Consider the following 15990-nt stretch of genomic DNA (forward strand, 5'->3'; position numbering starts at 1 on the left):
CGGATGCCTGGAAGCGGCAAGACCCGAAATGAAATGGGAATGACCCAACAGGTAAGACTTAGAAGGAAACTGAGCTTTTCCTATTCCCTTCCTTCTCTCACCTTGTTCTTGTCTTTCTCTCTAGGTTCTGGGAAGTGGCTGTGGATCCGGATGATCGCTGCTGAAGATGGTGGCGTCCAGGAAAGGTGAGTGAAATGCAGCGCTGCAGCGATCGTAGCGAAATGCTTTTAAAATGATGTCTTCCTTTTCAGGATCGTCAGTGTGATGTCTCTGTGGTGCCGATTTAGTAGGTAAGGTCTTTTGTCTCCCTTTGCAGGTGACCCAGGATACTGACAGGCGTGGCTGAGGTCCAGATGCAGGAGCTGACACGGTGAGCGTCCAGCTGCGAGGAGCAGAACAACGCGAAGCGCGAGTTGCTGATCGGGTGTGGTTTAAATAGCTTTGGAAGAAGTTCCAAGTGTGTATCCTTCCTCCGATCAGGTATGTATCCTTCCCCGACCACACCCGGGTGGAAAGTAATCCCACAGGTAAAGTAGTTCCATTCAGGCCTCAAGAGGGCCTGGATGTGGCAGCATGGTCTGCATCAAGTGCACATTAAAACACTTGAACACATGTCTAGCTTTATGAGCCTGGCGCCTAGGGCGCCAGGACAGAGGTCCAACATGAGCCTGGCGCCTAAGGCGCCAGGACTGCGTCCAAAGGGTCCAAGCTTGGGCCCGCTGGCACTCCCCTGGGGGAAATGATGCCTGCTTCTGGGTTTGCTGGGTCGGACCTGGCTCCTTGGAGGTAGGCATCATGACAGATCTCCACATATCACGATGCCAGCAGTGACATCCGCTTCTAGCCATTCGTCTATTACAGCTGTAACTTGATCTATAAATGCATCTGTGCCTGCCATTTTATGGTTCCAATATAGATTCAAGATGTGGATCTTTGTATAGCCTGCGATCTTCTGTGTAATTGTCGTAGGCTGATTGTAATGAGACACATTCATGGTTTCAATAATATGATAGCCAGAGCTTTTTTTTACCATGGTAATAGACCAGCCATGGGCCTACCTTTCGTTTTTTTGAGAGCAGGATTAAAAGAGACTGCATACTCGCCAGAAATAGGGCATTCGTCTAACCATGTCTCATGTAAGCAGACGACATCCAGATCAAGTGGCCACCTCTCTTGGAATAAGTGGGTAAATCCTCTGGTGTTCCATGACCCAAACTTATGGGTTTGGACCTTATCCTCGAGTTGGCTTTGAGTCGTCATGTTTAAGGCCTTGGCTAGAACTGATTAAAAGGTGAAGCTTCTGGGGTGAAAAGCTTCTGGGGTGAAAAGCAAGTCGACCACTGGAAACAGAAGTAACTCAAGAAGACGATGACCCGAGATGCCTGCAGACCTTTTGCAAAACTGCAAAGTGACCACTGCTGTCCAGACCCTGTTTTCTGTGTGACAGAGGAGCTACGAAGAGGACTCCTTCCCTGTGGCTGGTGGGAACAACCAGTCCCAAGACGAACTTTGAAACAAGCCATCTCCCGAGGTCTTAGGAGCTTCCAGAGCTGCGGAACCACAATACCAGGAGACCTGCTGCCCCATTTTGAGTGCATGATTGTGTAAAGGCAGAATCCGTCCAAATCTTTATTGAAACCTTAAGGACACTCCAGAGATCCGATCCAACTCGCCCAGACCCCCTCACTAGAGGGTGGGACTGCAGGAAGCTGTTGGTGCTGCAGAAAAGGCGCTAAAACCGCAGAGAGACCAAGAAGTTGCTGAAAGTCATGCTACAGGTCCTCCCTCAAGACTGCTGAGAGATCTCGTCCATTGTTCTGCTAATATAGTGGTCTGGACCAGAGCTGCAACATCGCAGAGCATCCAGCATGAACATTTTCTTCTAACCTAAGGTACTGTGGGGGGAAACTGTATTGCTTACCCGATTTAGAGAAGTCGCTCCAGAGGGGAGAGCACAGAGGTGTCCAGGGCAACCCCCTCTTACCTCCTACCCAAGCTGCTGCTTGTGTTCCCTTTTCAAGTCAGTTTTAAGGTCTCTGTTAACTTGCTGCTTCGTTAACTCTAGACACTGGAAGAAATCTGCAGGAACCCTTCATTATTCGCCGATTGTCAATACTTCAAGCCCTCTACGAACTGCCTTTAGCTAGGGTTGTGTTTTGGACTAATAAAAGACTTACTAGGAGAAGAAACAATCTCTAAAACCTAGAACTAAGTTCATGCTAAACTAACTAACCATTTTCCTCCCTTTAAGTGACTTTACCTGTATAACCCGTTGAAAAACGCATAAGTGCCCAATAACCGATAATACGATAACATTGTCTTAACTTTCTAACGTTGCTAGAAATGTAACCGCAAACAAAAAGTGAAAGTGCCCTTTGAAGTGTATTTTCAAGTATTCCTAAGTGTTCTACCGTAAACGTCTGAAGTATTTAAAGTGATTCTGGTGAAAATATAATATATGCTATTTATTTATATAACTATATTGTTGTGCCTGTCCACCTCTTTTCTAAGGACTTTGCTAGTCATTTCTTTAAATGACTCTCTTTCCCCTTCACTGAGTCTATTTGTTTTTTCTTGTTTGTTTGTTTGTCCTTGTGAGCGCCTTGAGGCCTTTTTTTGGGTTAATGTGCGCAATATAAAAATTAGTTTAGTTAGTTAGTTGTCTAGCTAACACTCAGCACACATCTTCGTTTTAAGATAAGACTGACTGCTCTGCCACTGTGCCAAGGCACTGAGCTAGTACAGACTGATGCAAAGAGTTGAGGGATCTAAAAACCACTGGGATAGCTTACTAAAGTCTTACTGCCAGTAGAACTTTAGGAAAACTTCCCTAACAGTACTAAGCATAATTATTAATAAATGCATTCAGAGCATGTATGTCACATTCGAAAGATATTAAATAAATGTGTTAAATTAACTAGGAGTTAAACTCATGCAATATACATTTTACTTCACTTTATTTCTTTTGACTTTAATATTGTGAAGCCATGCTGCCTTACTGTTGCAAAGTAAGCAAATGATGTAGTTCAGATAGAAAACCAAGGCATAAACACACCATAGGGATTGTGTGAGTCTCAGAACCTAGAACCCTGCAATGTGTCCCTGAAACAGCTCAACACCCCCAAATGTCCCCTTCTACACTTGGTTTATTCTTCTAAGAAAACACATGTAGATCAGCTTACATGAACCAACCTGTGCCACCAATTTCCTCAACTGCAAGGCCCTCGCACTATTTAGTCTTGGGCCGAAAGGTCCCAACAACGTCTGGCCATGTCCACCAATTTGCCTCACCGGTTTCGCCTTGTGCTTCAAGGCCTTCAGATGATCTGCTCATTAGCCATAAGACCATCACACTGTCCATCCATGTACATCAACTCCTTCCAGTGTGCTCACTGTCAAGCTAGCTTGGGGAAATGAAAAGGATAAGTGCCGAGACTCTGAACCACTCTAAACTACCTGGCAGAGAGTAGAGGAAGAAATCATGCCCTCTCTTCCTAGACACTAAATTCTACAAATGTCTGTATTCAATAGGTTCCTTAGTGGGACAGAGCACGGAGTGCTCACACCCTAACAACCCAATACCTGCCGAATTCTGTTAGAAAACATATGAGGTGCGCTGGGGTCGGACAGTAGGCACCATCCTCATTGATGGCACCCTAATTCTTTCAACTCCTTCCCATCACTTCCTAAGAACCCTTTTGTCATTTAGGCACATTCCAATCCCTAAGCTTTTAAACATGCTCCCCACAAGTCCAATTTACTAATGTGAATTATTAAGCCACATGGTAGAACAAAAAACAGGTGCATTCAGGTCACAGAAAATGGATTGCAAAAGCATCATTACCTACCTGCTGGTTAAACCCGTGCCTCTCTTCAATGACAAATGTGTTGTAAAGGCTCCATGGAAGGCTGGTCACTGCACTAAACAACGTCGCCAAGAGCAGAAAAATCAAAGACTGAATGATCTGAAATAAAAAAATATTTTATCTTTCATTTAAAAGAAAACAAGCACCAAGGTCTCAGGCTATGCGTTTTTAGCTCCAAAGGGCAAGCTTTCCAAGTGCCTTAGCGTCGGATGTCCCATGAACCAAAGAGCTAGCTACTCATGTCTGCTTGGTGATCTAGACCGAGGAAACAGACATTAAGGATTCTTGAAAGAGTTAGGTCTGCAGGATGGGAATTACATAGGCCATGGCCAGCAAGCTAACCTTCTCTCGCTCAAAACAATGGGGACACAGGAAGGCGACCAGCCTTGTCTGGGAGAAGGTAAGACAATGGTGCTGTAAACCAGTCTATGATAGTGCAGATATAATAGCTCCAAATAGAGACACGGTTTGGCAGAAACTACTTCCAACACAAGGACGGCAGCAGCACACATTCAGAAGGTCACTTTGCTCAAAGCAGTCTCAAACATTTTTTTCAGATCATTTTAGGGATAATTTACTGTGTTTTTGCATTCATTAACCCATGAAACATTCTTTCTTACCAAGCATTCGCCACTGACATTTCAGCAGCAAAAACAGGCAACCAACAATTTTATGTGAAGACCGGAGGCTCACGTTATGATTCTCTTTCTTTTATTAACTTAAAGAGAAAAGGCTCAGCAGCAAGTATTTTATGCACCTGACTGAGGGCATAGCATATACATTAACAAGGTGCAAAAAATATCCAATAAACATGAGAGGAAGAACATTTAGTCCATATAAAGGTCACTTGAAGAAAAATTACCCAGGAGGCATTGGCTCAAGTCCATAATGGGTCACAGCACATGTGACAACAACCCTCCAATAGGCATCCAACTGTCCCTCCAAATAGGAACTAACAGTGTGTAACTTCCTCTTTCTTTGCTGCTCACAGCAAGAGACAAGTACAATGTATTACATTGTATCACTGTGATTAATCAGCAGCCTTTATATGTAATATTGCTGTTCTTTTAATATCGAGCGTTGCCAGCACTTGTAATGTTGTATTACGCCTTATTAACGTTTTACAGTATTGTTTACATTAGGTAACGCCAACCGCGTAATCCGCGTCCCCTTTCTTTTTTTATTTTGTTGTCTCCGACACCAGTTCTTTGCTGGCGTCGGAGAACGTTGTCAGGATTGGAGCCTCGCATTTCGCGACTAGCTCAATTATCTATTTTCCCTTTGTTTCCTTTTTCGTATTCCCAGACTCAAATGCTCCACGAGCCTCGGGGAGGCCGCACACAGCATTTTTGCTTCAACCGCGGGGACGCCTGCAGCCGCTAGGGAAGGCCTTACTCCTGGTTCTTTTTTCTACTGACCAGCGCTCATGCAACGGATTTCTGTTCTTCAATGGATTTTGCGAGCGCCGGAATCTACTTTCAAAGCAATTAAGTCTATTTTCTCCCAGATTCACTTAAAAAAAAAAAAAGAACGTTTAAAAATACTAAAAAAAAAAAAAAAATAAAAAAAAAAATACTACAAAAATTTAAAAAAAGGGGGGACATTATTTAAAAATCAGTTGCAGTGGGTTGGACAGAAGAAGGACTGATTGCCCCCAAAAACATATTGGTCAGAGGATGAGGGAGCATATCAGATTGATGAAGTGTCTATGGGACAGTTTTAAAAAGGGATCCTCTGTGGAAACCACCATTAAAAAGGCTGTTTCGGAAATGCTCGTCCATCCAGCAGTGCTTGGACAGTATGGAAGAGCACTTGCAGAAAACGCCCCCACTGGGGAGGAAGAGAAAACAGAAAAGAAAACACCTTTCTGATGGGGGATGTAACCCGGCTTGCAAGAGTAAGAACTCTTTGACCCCCCCATGAGCCAGCCAGAGCAAGCCACTGCTGCTATTTCAGACGCCTTCTCCAGGCTTAAGAAAGCATTTCCAACTAGGAAGGAGGCCCCTTCCGACGATAGACGATAGACGATCTCGCCCAGAGGAAGACAATAGGGGTGCTAGACCCTCGAGCCTGGAGGAGTACCAGCAGGGCACAGATGACGAGCATGATAAGCGGGAGTGCAATAATGATGACCAGACCCCCCCCCCCCCCATCTCCTCGGATGAGGACGATCAAACTCTAGGGTCGAGACCCTCTACCTTGGGAAATGCGGCAGCCCCCATTCCCAAGAGGACAGCCGGAGAACATTCTGCTTTAGAAGGAATGTTTACACCGGAGGATTTCATAGACCCCAGATCCACAGACTGGGAACCATCATATAGAGCCACATGAGTACATCAAAGCCAGACTATGTCTGCACCTAGAGAAAGAAGTTAGGGCCAGGCTCAAATCAGAATGCCCTCGCCCAGAGATTCCGGGGAAGGTAGCTCTAACTCCGGAACTCGACTCCAAAATGATTACCTTCCTAGGGAAGAACATCAAGGACCCCAGAAAAGGCATTGATCGTGCCTGGAGATCCTGCCAAGATAGGTTCCTGGACATTACAGAGCCCCGGGCAACGATAATGGGCCTGGCCGAAAAGGCCTTTGATACAGGCAAGCCGATTGACCCAATTATTCTATCAGGTTGGGCCCAGAGAGCAATCTGCTTACTTGGAAACGCCAACTGTGCCTTATCTACTGAACGCAAGAAAGGCATTCTCCTAAAAAAAAGACTCCAAGATGGGAGATCTGGCAGACGCCGAATCTGGAGCGGCAGCTCAAGGCCTGCTATTCAGGGATCCCTTCATGAAAGAGATGTCCAAATGCGTAGGCACCTTCACAGCCTTAGACAAGGCGCAGGCGTCTATTAAAAAGGTCTTCGCCACCAAAACACTTTCCCGGGCTGGACGAGGTAGGGATCGCTCCTCCAGCAGATATTTGTTTGATAGAAGACCTCAACATTCAAGGGACCAACATAATTTCTGGCAAGACCGTTCAGACACCACCTTCCCATCAAGAGGACGAGGAAGAGGTTGCGGCTGGAGAAGAGCGGCAAGATACCCAAGATACCCAGCCCAACAACCAACAGGTCAGCGTAACCATAGCAGCACCAGCGCTGCAGACACCCATAGAAAGGAGGATAGCTCTCTTTGCGCAAGCCTGGGACTCCTTGTCAGGAGATGCCTGGATCAGGGACACAGTTTAAGGCTTGCGTCTAGAGTTCTTTGCTCAACCCTTCCAAGCGAGTCGACCCGCACATATAGTAATGTCCGAGGCAGACGTGGCAGCGCTAGACAGTGAAGTACACAGTCTACACCAAAAGCTGGCAATACGCCTTTGTTCGAATCAGGGCAGATTTTTCCACAGGCAGCAGAAGGTACGTCCAGTGATAAATCTCAGGGTTTTGAACGACTTCATAGTCTACCGCTATTTCAAGATGGAGGGGATACACATGCGCAGAGACATTGTAAGATAAGGCGACTGGCTCATTCGCCTGGACCTCAAGGACGCTTTTCTGGCAGTGCCCATTCATCAGGCACACAGGTTACCTGAGGTTCTCCTGGAAGGACCAGAATTGGGAGTGTATGAGCTTGCCCTTTGGGCTCTCCTTGGCCATTTAACAAGCTCCTAAGGCCAGTCGTGGCTCATCTATGAGAGCAAGGTATCAGACTCATAATATACCTGGACGACATCTTCATGGCCCAAGCCCTGGTACAACAACATGCCAAACTCACCATAGATCTATTACATAGCCTCGGTTTGCTCATAAATTGGGAGAAATCAGTCATCTGCCCATCCAGGAACCTAGAATTTCTAGGGTTCGTTGTGGATATGCAGATCTCGCAGCTCCCTCTCCCTACTGCCAAGATACACTCCACACATCGGGGGATTTGCAGGCTTTTTCAGAGGAATGTCATCTCCGTCTGGGAGTTAGCGAGAGTAAAGCGGTCTACCATCCTCTTCCATAATCGATATTTCCCAGCCCACTTCATTACTGGGAGTTGCAGAGACTGAAAGGCCAGCATTTGAGGCGCAGCCTTTCTTACTCACAACGTCTGACACTCTCGCCTCAGGCAAGGACGGAACTCATCTGGTGGCTCACGCACATGGAAGCCTGGAATGGCAGAGCTATCTTCGGGTCCACCCTAGACATAGTAATAGAGTCGGACGCCAGCCGCTCAGGTGGGAGAGCAAGATGCGGCGCAGTAGCCACGGGGGCAACTTGGTCTCCTCAGGAGCTGGAAATGCACAAACTGCCTGGAGCTTTTCGCTGGCTCTTTTGCAGTACGGTCATTTGCCAGAGGCAGAGTTAATTGTTGTATTTTACTGGAAATAGACAACATTTCTGCAGTAAGGTACATCAATCATCTGGGTGGCACCAAATCAAGAACTCTAGCAGAGCTAGCCAAAGATTTTTGGCATTTCTGCCTGGAATACCGGATCACCGTCACAGCAGAGTATCTCCCAGGGCTCAAGAACGTTGTTGCTGACTGGCACACCTGTCATTCCACCGACTACAGCGATTGGAGGCTCAGAGAGATCTTCCTAGGCCTCCAACAGAGATGGGGCTGCTTGCCTCCCGCCTCAACACTCATCACCCAGAGTTTTACAGCTGGAAGCCGGATCCAGCTGCCGCCGCAACTGATGCATTTCTATAGCGAAGGACGAAGGGAATCCTTTACGCCTTTACCCGCTTCAACATGATAGCGAGGACCCTGGCGAAGGCCAGTCAAGAACAAACAGAGCTGGTCCGCATAGCCCCAGTCTGGACATCTCATACCTGGTATCCAGTTCTTCTGGAACTTACCTTGGATTTTCCAATCCTTCTACCCAGATTTCCAGATCTGCGAATCGGTCCGACAGGTCAACGCCACCCCCTTCTCCTCAGCGGCTTGCTGACCATAGCAGCCTGGAGGATATCGGGGCAAGATGGAGGGTCCCAGGGATCTCACACAAAGTCATCAGTCTCATCGAGGAGAGCTGGGCCCCCACTACCTTCAAGAGATACTCCAACTCTTGGAACGCCTGGACATGTTGGTGTCTGGACTGAGGGCTCCATCCAGTTTCGGCACCTATAGAGGAAATTCTGAATTTCCTAGCTTCATTAGTAGAGCGAGGTCTCACTTACAGGACAGTCAATACTTACCGCTCTGCAATTTCAGCCGGCCACAATCTCGTGCAAAGGGCTCAGCAGGAGAACATCACCTGGTTTACAGATTACTCAAGGGTATCTGTCTTACGGTGCCGCCTCTGTCCCGATGAGACAAACTGTGGGACGTTAACAAGGTGCTGAACCTTTACCTTTCTTGGCCTCATAATGAGGAACTTTCTCGCACCGCCCTTTCCGGCAAGCTTACTACGCTACTATGCTTGGTCACCTGCAGAAGAGTCTCCGATGTCAAAGCTCTCGACTCAGCAGGCAAGACCTTTTCTCCTGATGGCATAGTCTTCCACATTTCCAGAAGGACTAAATGCAATTCAAGAGTAATCTCATATCCTGCCTTTATAGAACAGCCAAAGCTTTGTCTGGTCAAGGGCTTAACAGGTCTACAAAGTTGTTACCGCGCCTCTTAGGATCTCTCTAACGGACAACTATTGATAGCACTGCACAAACCCCAGAGAGCAGTTTCTGCCCCGACATTGGCACGCTGGGTGCGATGGACTCTCACAAGCAAGAATAGATACTAATCACTTCTGCACTCACTCTGTGAGAGGGGCCATGGCTTCCAAAGCTTTTCAGGTGGTGGTCCGTCTACAGGACATCATGAGGATGGCCGATTGGGCAGGTGACTCAATCTTCAAGCAATTCTACCTGAAACTGGTAGCGCAACCTGCATCCATGGTGGTGTGTAAGCTTTAAACAAGCATAATGAGAGCCTCCGGTCTTGACATAGAATAAAGATTTTCTAGAATAACTTATAAGAAAGTCTTAATTCTATTAAAGACACGGAGGCGAGCATTATCCCGCCCGACTAGAGAAATAGCGGCGCATGATACGCTAAATTGTTCAATGTCATTTGCATTGGGGGAATTTGTCATTCAACATACTATGTAAAATTGCATAATAACGTACTGATTTGTCTCCCACCCTTGCAAGAGGAATAGGGTTATCATATACGTCAAGTAATCCGGATAATTATTCGCTCTTCCTTCGACAGTGACTGCAGACAAGCCCACCTGATCTGCCCTAGTTTTCCCTCAGGACGTCCGCAACTTACGACTTCATGCCCATTTTTTCTGGATTGCCAAATTCGCAGCCTCGAAAGAAGAAGTTACACACTGTTAGTTCCTATTTGGCGGGACAGTTGGATGCCTATTGGAGGATTATTGTCACATGTGTTGTGACCTATTATGGACTTGAGCCAAAGCCTCCTGGGAAATGGCGTTCTTTTTTCTTCAAGTGACCTTTATATGGACTAAAGGTTCTTCCTCTCATGTTAAATGCTTATTGGATATTTTTTGCACCTTGTTAATGTATACGCTATACCCTCAGTCAGGTGCATAAAATACTTGCTGCTGAGCCTTTTCTCTTAAGTTAATAAAAGAAAGAGAAGCATAAGGCTTGCCTCTGTGTCTTTAATAGAATTAAGACTTTCTTATAAGTTATTCTGGAAAATCTTTATTCACAGAGAAAGTAGTCAAAAGGCTGCTACAAAAGCTAAGTAGAATAGTGCACCTGTTGCAAAAATATGTGTAGCTGGTGGGCCATGTGTTTAAATCCACAGTGGTAAAGGCTCAGTCTATCATCATTACAAGGTTGTTGAAACAAGGAAGGCTGTTAAGTAGGGCCAGCTGAGTACGAGTGCTACACACTCTTCCTAGTTCCCTCAAGCAAGCGTGCTCTTCGGTAAGAACGTGTAAATAAATTGTTCACAATTTGGAAAACAAGCATTAACAAGGGGCAATTGTTCTGGTTGACGTACAAGACATGCATAGGCACTGGCATCATATCCCTAGAAAGTTATTATTTGTGAGTTGTTGTCATGGTGCGATCTGTTGAGCACATCATATGCCAGGTATTGCTAACATATAGGTTATGTTACTGGGGTTTATACCATGTATCACTGCCATCTGCATGGCCTCCAGCACACTGGCAGATCTGAAAGAGGAGGGTGCATTCGGTAAATGGACATGTAAAATTCAAGGAAGCATTGCTGCTGTGTTGATTATAGTTTGGAAATGGCCTGGAACTGTGTGCGGGTCTGTTACTACGACATGTAAAAATGCAATAAAAAAAAATAATAAAATACAAAACTCAGGACTCCCACCAGGTTTTATTATCAAAATCCAAGATTCTCACAACATTTCCAGATACTGTCACCAACCCCCAGTTACGTATTACTATCCGATGCCCAGGTGACAAGCAATAGTATTACTGGTGAGAATTGTCGGATTCCAAGATCAGTTAGCAAAGCAGTGTTAGATTGCATTATGTCCAGTTAGTAAAGAAATCACAGGATCAAGTATGCCTAGTTAGCATAGAGGTTACCATTATTCCAATTTAGAAGAATAAGGCCACATGTTATGCCCGATTGGCACAGTAATGCTGTACTCAGTAATACACAATTCCATAAATTCATAGGTTTCGCATTAAAGTTACATACCCTTACAGCGGCAGTGGTGGTGGTGGTGGTGGTGTGTAGAACAGCTCTGGGGGTTGTGTGTAGTTGTAGTGTGACAGAAGTGCTGGTGTCAGTGTCTGCAAACAATCCCAATGCATACAGAAATCGGGGCAATGTGCATTGCAGTGCAGGGTTAATATGTTTGCATGTATGAAGGTGCGATGGGGGGTGCAGTGGCTGGGGTTTTGCGAGTGTGCCAATGTGCAGTAGTGGTGTGGGTGAATGTGCGTATGTACACAGTGCTATGAGATCATGTACTGTAGTGCTTGTATTTAGAATGCAAAAGGGCACATTACAGTGATGCATGACAAAAGGGGAATGCCTAACAAACAACTGGCATTGCCGATCCTTAAGGCAATACTGCAATCATTTTATTTATTGTGCATTTATTAGGCTCTTATACAACAAGTAAATACGTTTCAAAGCGCCCATATGGCAACAGGGAGGGAACATGGGATTGAGATTAACAGTAAAAACAATATATGAACTGAAGATATAAATGAACCTACTATGCCTTGTGAGTGTTCAGAACGTACAATTGCAAAGAGAGAAGAGGGGGGACAGAGTGGGTGTAAGTGCTGGAGTGTCCGTGCTCGTGTTTGAGCAGCAGATGTGCTGTGTATAGGCAGAGGCTGAGGCGATTAGGTGTGGGAAGTCAGGGCCCGAGGACACATAAGGGCCCTGGTCACCAATCACAGCAACTGTGAGGTTAACAGAAGAGGGAGAAAGGAAAGAGGAAAGTCTTGAGGAGCTTCTGGAATGTGAGGAGGTCCGGTTCAAGAGTAAGGGGGAGGTTGTTCCACAAGAGAGCCAGCAGAAACAAGAGATCGGCCTCTGTCCCTCTGTTTAGCGAACCGCTTCACACACAATTGCTTCCAGAGGAACGTAGAAGTCTAGAGGGAGAATATTTAGTAATAGCAAGTTGCAGATAGCGGGGTCCCCGGGCCCAGACAGCCTTGTGGGTGATGCAGAGGGATTTGAATTTGATCTGTGCAACAACCGGGAATCAGTGAAGTGTTTTAGGGCAGGAGAGATGCGGTCCCTGGGCTTGAGGCCAAGGATAAGTCTTGCTGCCATATTCTGGATTAGCAGGAGGGGTTGTAGAGAGGAAGAGGGTAGATTCAAGAGAAGGGTATTGCAGTAGTCCAGCCTAGAGAGAACCAGAGCACTGGTAATATTGCGCTTCTGGGGGAAAGTGAGAAAAGGGAGAATTCCTTTGAAAAGGACGAATTAAAAGTTAGAGTTCTTGGAAATGTCCAGGATGTGAGGGAGGAAGGATAGAGAGGGGTCGAAGATGACTACAAGGTTTCTGGCTCCAGAAGAAGGGGGGTTGGGTGGAGGAACTAATAGAGGATGGCCAGATTGAGGGGAAGAAAGCGGGAGCAGGGGTCCCGATAGGAAGGATCTCCGTCTTTCTGGCACTGAGGCAGAGGTCATTGGAGGTGCACCAGAACTGGATGGCAGATAGGCAATCCGGAATGATGAGGCAATCCGGAATGATGGAAGAAGCAAGAGAGTCAGTAGGAAGTTTGACGAAGAGTTGAGTGTCGTCTGCGTAGCACTGGAAATTGGGTGAGAAGGAGGAAATGATGCGTGCCAGCGGAGCAAGATAAGTGTTGATGAGCCAGGGGGAAAGATTGGAGCCCTGGGGGACACCACGGGTGGAGAAGGAGTTAGGTGAGGAGAAGGTGCCCAGAATAACCTGGGACAGACAATCAGTTAGGAAAGAGGTCAAACAGTACAGTGCCTGCTCTGAAATACCCATGGTATCATGGATTCATTTTATGAGGATAGAGTGGTGGACATTGTCAAAGGCAGATGAGAGATCAAGTAGGATGAGGACAGCTGGGGAGTTGAGTCAAAGTATGCGAGCAGTTTTTCACGGGTGTTCAGAAGATCCGTTTCTGTGCCTCTGTATGCTCTGAATCCAGATTGATGGTCGTGGAGCCTGGCAACAAGTTCAGTGTTTGAGTTAAGTTAGGGGAAGGCCAGTATCTCGATAGAAATAGGGCGGTAATTTGCTGGATAGGTAGATCTGCTGAAGGTTTTTTCAAGAGGGGGCACACAAGGGAGTGCTTGAGGGAAGAGGGAAAGGATCCAGTAGCAAAAGAGTGGTTGCAGAACTCAGCAAGAGCAGGGAGGTGCGGGGGGTGGGAGGGAGGGAGGGAGCCAATGTTGTCCTTGATGGTTCTGGAAGAGTAAGGAGTAACCTGGAGGAGACTTTCATAGAGCGGACAACTCTGGTGACCTCATCAGGTTTGACATGGGAGAAGGAGGAGAGAGAGAAAGGAAGAAGGAGGGCGAGAGGCGTGGGTAGCAAGGGTGCGCAAGATGTCCAGAATTGTGGTGGTGAAATGTGTGGCCAGTGCGTTGCAAAGGGCCTGGGAAGGAAAAGGGGAGGAGACTGCGGAAGGGTTGGCTAGTTCCCTGCAGATTTTATAGGAGTTCAGCCATGTTGTTGGAAGCAGACGATACCAGAGCTTGGATATGGGCCCTGTTTCTGGCACAAAGGGAGAGTCTGTATTGCCTTGTGAGCAGGCGGCAGGCCAGTTTGTCAGAGGGTGTGCCCAAGGTTTGCCACTTCCGTTCTGCAGCTCTACAATTACCGGCTAGTAGTTTTGCACTTTACCTTGGACTCGGTTTGTTCAGACACCTGTATTCTTTCAGGCGTTTTGCAGTTCCCTGTACTGGCTGCCTCCTGCAGTGCCTCATCTTTTTCTGAGCCCTTGTTGGGTCTGAAGGCATCAGCATGCTTTTCATAAGCATTTTTTCACTTTCAATTGAAATAATGGCTTCTAAACTCCAAACTGTAGTGTGCTTAATGTCAGTAGGAAGGCTATTTTCTTTGCTCTGTAGGCGATAATGTAGTACAGAACAAGATCAACAATGTCATGTGTCTGGGTCTTTTTGCAACATGGATTCGGTCATATATTTGTCCAGATGCATGGCTTCTAGTTATTTTGAGGACAACAAGAAATGGAGGGTTTGCAGGAGGCTTATTTGGACAAGTGGTTGCACATCAAAGGTTGACGCGCTTTAGTAAAGCAGTGCAACTTTCAAAATAGATTTCGATTTCCTGGTTCTGGGTATTTAAAAATCAGTTTCACAGTCGGATGATCTTGTATGAATTTTGAACGGGAAGGAGTGACCAAAAGTGTTGTGATGAATGGAATGGCAGGAGTATTCATCCAAAAAAGTGTGCCCGACTGAAAGCAGCAGTAAACATTTCAAGCTGCAAGTTACGAACCTGGCATAAAAACTCACTTGCCACCTAAATTCTACACATACACACGATTTCTTACTCATCATGGATAGTGCAAAATTTGAACCCTGCCAAAAGTGCTGCATTAAAGTCAAGCAGAACCCTATTCGATGAATGGTCTACAAGGAGACCGAAAACCAAACTACTGCTGTATACAACAAAATTCAAAACCACGCGCAGGATTACTTTCGCCATTTCAGCAAAACTAACAAGTATTATTAAATACTGTAATAATTCAGAGCTAGATCGACGCAAGGACACTTCATACATTACAAACAAATATTATTAATATTGGTATAGATTTAGTTTGTCAATATACTGAAGTGACCAACTACCCACAAAAATGTATATTGGAATTATTGGCCAGTTTCAAGGGCAGTGTACTTCAATTAATGTTTGTTCTGCAGTTGAAGTATGTATTATAGCTTTCAAGCCCTTCTTATTTTTACAGCATGTAATTTCCACCTGAAGCCCTGTCCCTTTTAGGAGTACGACACAGAGCATGTCATCGCCCATCTAAATTTGAGAAAACAGTATACAGTGTAAAGGCAAATAAGAACTGGAAGAGGAACTTTGCCCAAAGGGGTGCATGCTTTTATACTTACTTCATATTCTGCTCCAAAACCAGCTTGTAAGGCAAGATGCTCTGACACATTCCAAACGAAAGGAATACCGCCAAAGAGAAGAATCAGCTAAAAGGGTGGGGAAAACAAGTGACAAATCTGCATAAGATACATAAAAGAACATTAATTCATTTTTTTCTATTCTCATAATCAGTCTACGTACCAAACATATGATATCAAATTTAGTGGCATTTTAAGACAAGAAATGCTTTTTCATGATTTTAAATCCATGTCGAACTTTTATATTGTAATTCAATAATAGATGTAATTAACCTAGTCGAAGATGGTGATTGTTACACTAACCCTACCACCCCGCCGTTCAACAATTGCTGCGGTCTCCCCTCTTCTGTCCCCAAGCCATGAACAGACTTCTGTCTTAATCTGCCTGAAGCTACAATATCAAAGTCTAAGCGAGGCATGCAAAAAGCAGCTTCATTGAAATCAACATGCGTGTTAACACACAGCACAAAATCACTTCTTGCTGCTTTTCAACCCAGTGCATTAATTTGTCGCCGTAGGTGCCACACACCAATGGCCAGCTGCTCCTTCCCATCCGTTTTTGTTTTGGAATGGGCAGTGCGTTTTTGTCACAGGGCTTTTTTCAGTAGAAAGGTAAATCCGGAGGCCACCAGGGGG

At 45.7% G+C, this 15990-nt stretch overlaps 1 protein-coding gene across 1 annotated transcript in view; it reads right to left on the reverse strand.

The window, feature by feature from the left end:
- ZMPSTE24 (zinc metallopeptidase STE24) overlaps nucleotides 1-15990 on the reverse strand; it is a 413896-nt gene that overhangs the window by 310165 nt on the left and 87741 nt on the right. The window contains exons 3-4 of the mRNA XM_069610066.1: nucleotides 15337-15423; nucleotides 3849-3965 (exon numbers count right to left, since the gene is read on the reverse strand). Coding sequence (XP_069466167.1) covers nucleotides 3849-3965; nucleotides 15337-15423 — 204 coding nt within the window. The remainder of the gene's footprint in view (nucleotides 1-3848; nucleotides 3966-15336; nucleotides 15424-15990) is intronic.

The sequence above is a fragment of the Ambystoma mexicanum genome, chromosome 8 (assembly GCF_040938575.1).
Source record: "Ambystoma mexicanum isolate Mex_15411 chromosome 8, UKY_AmexF1_1, whole genome shotgun sequence".
Lineage (NCBI taxonomy): Eukaryota > Metazoa > Chordata > Amphibia > Caudata > Ambystomatidae > Ambystoma > Ambystoma mexicanum.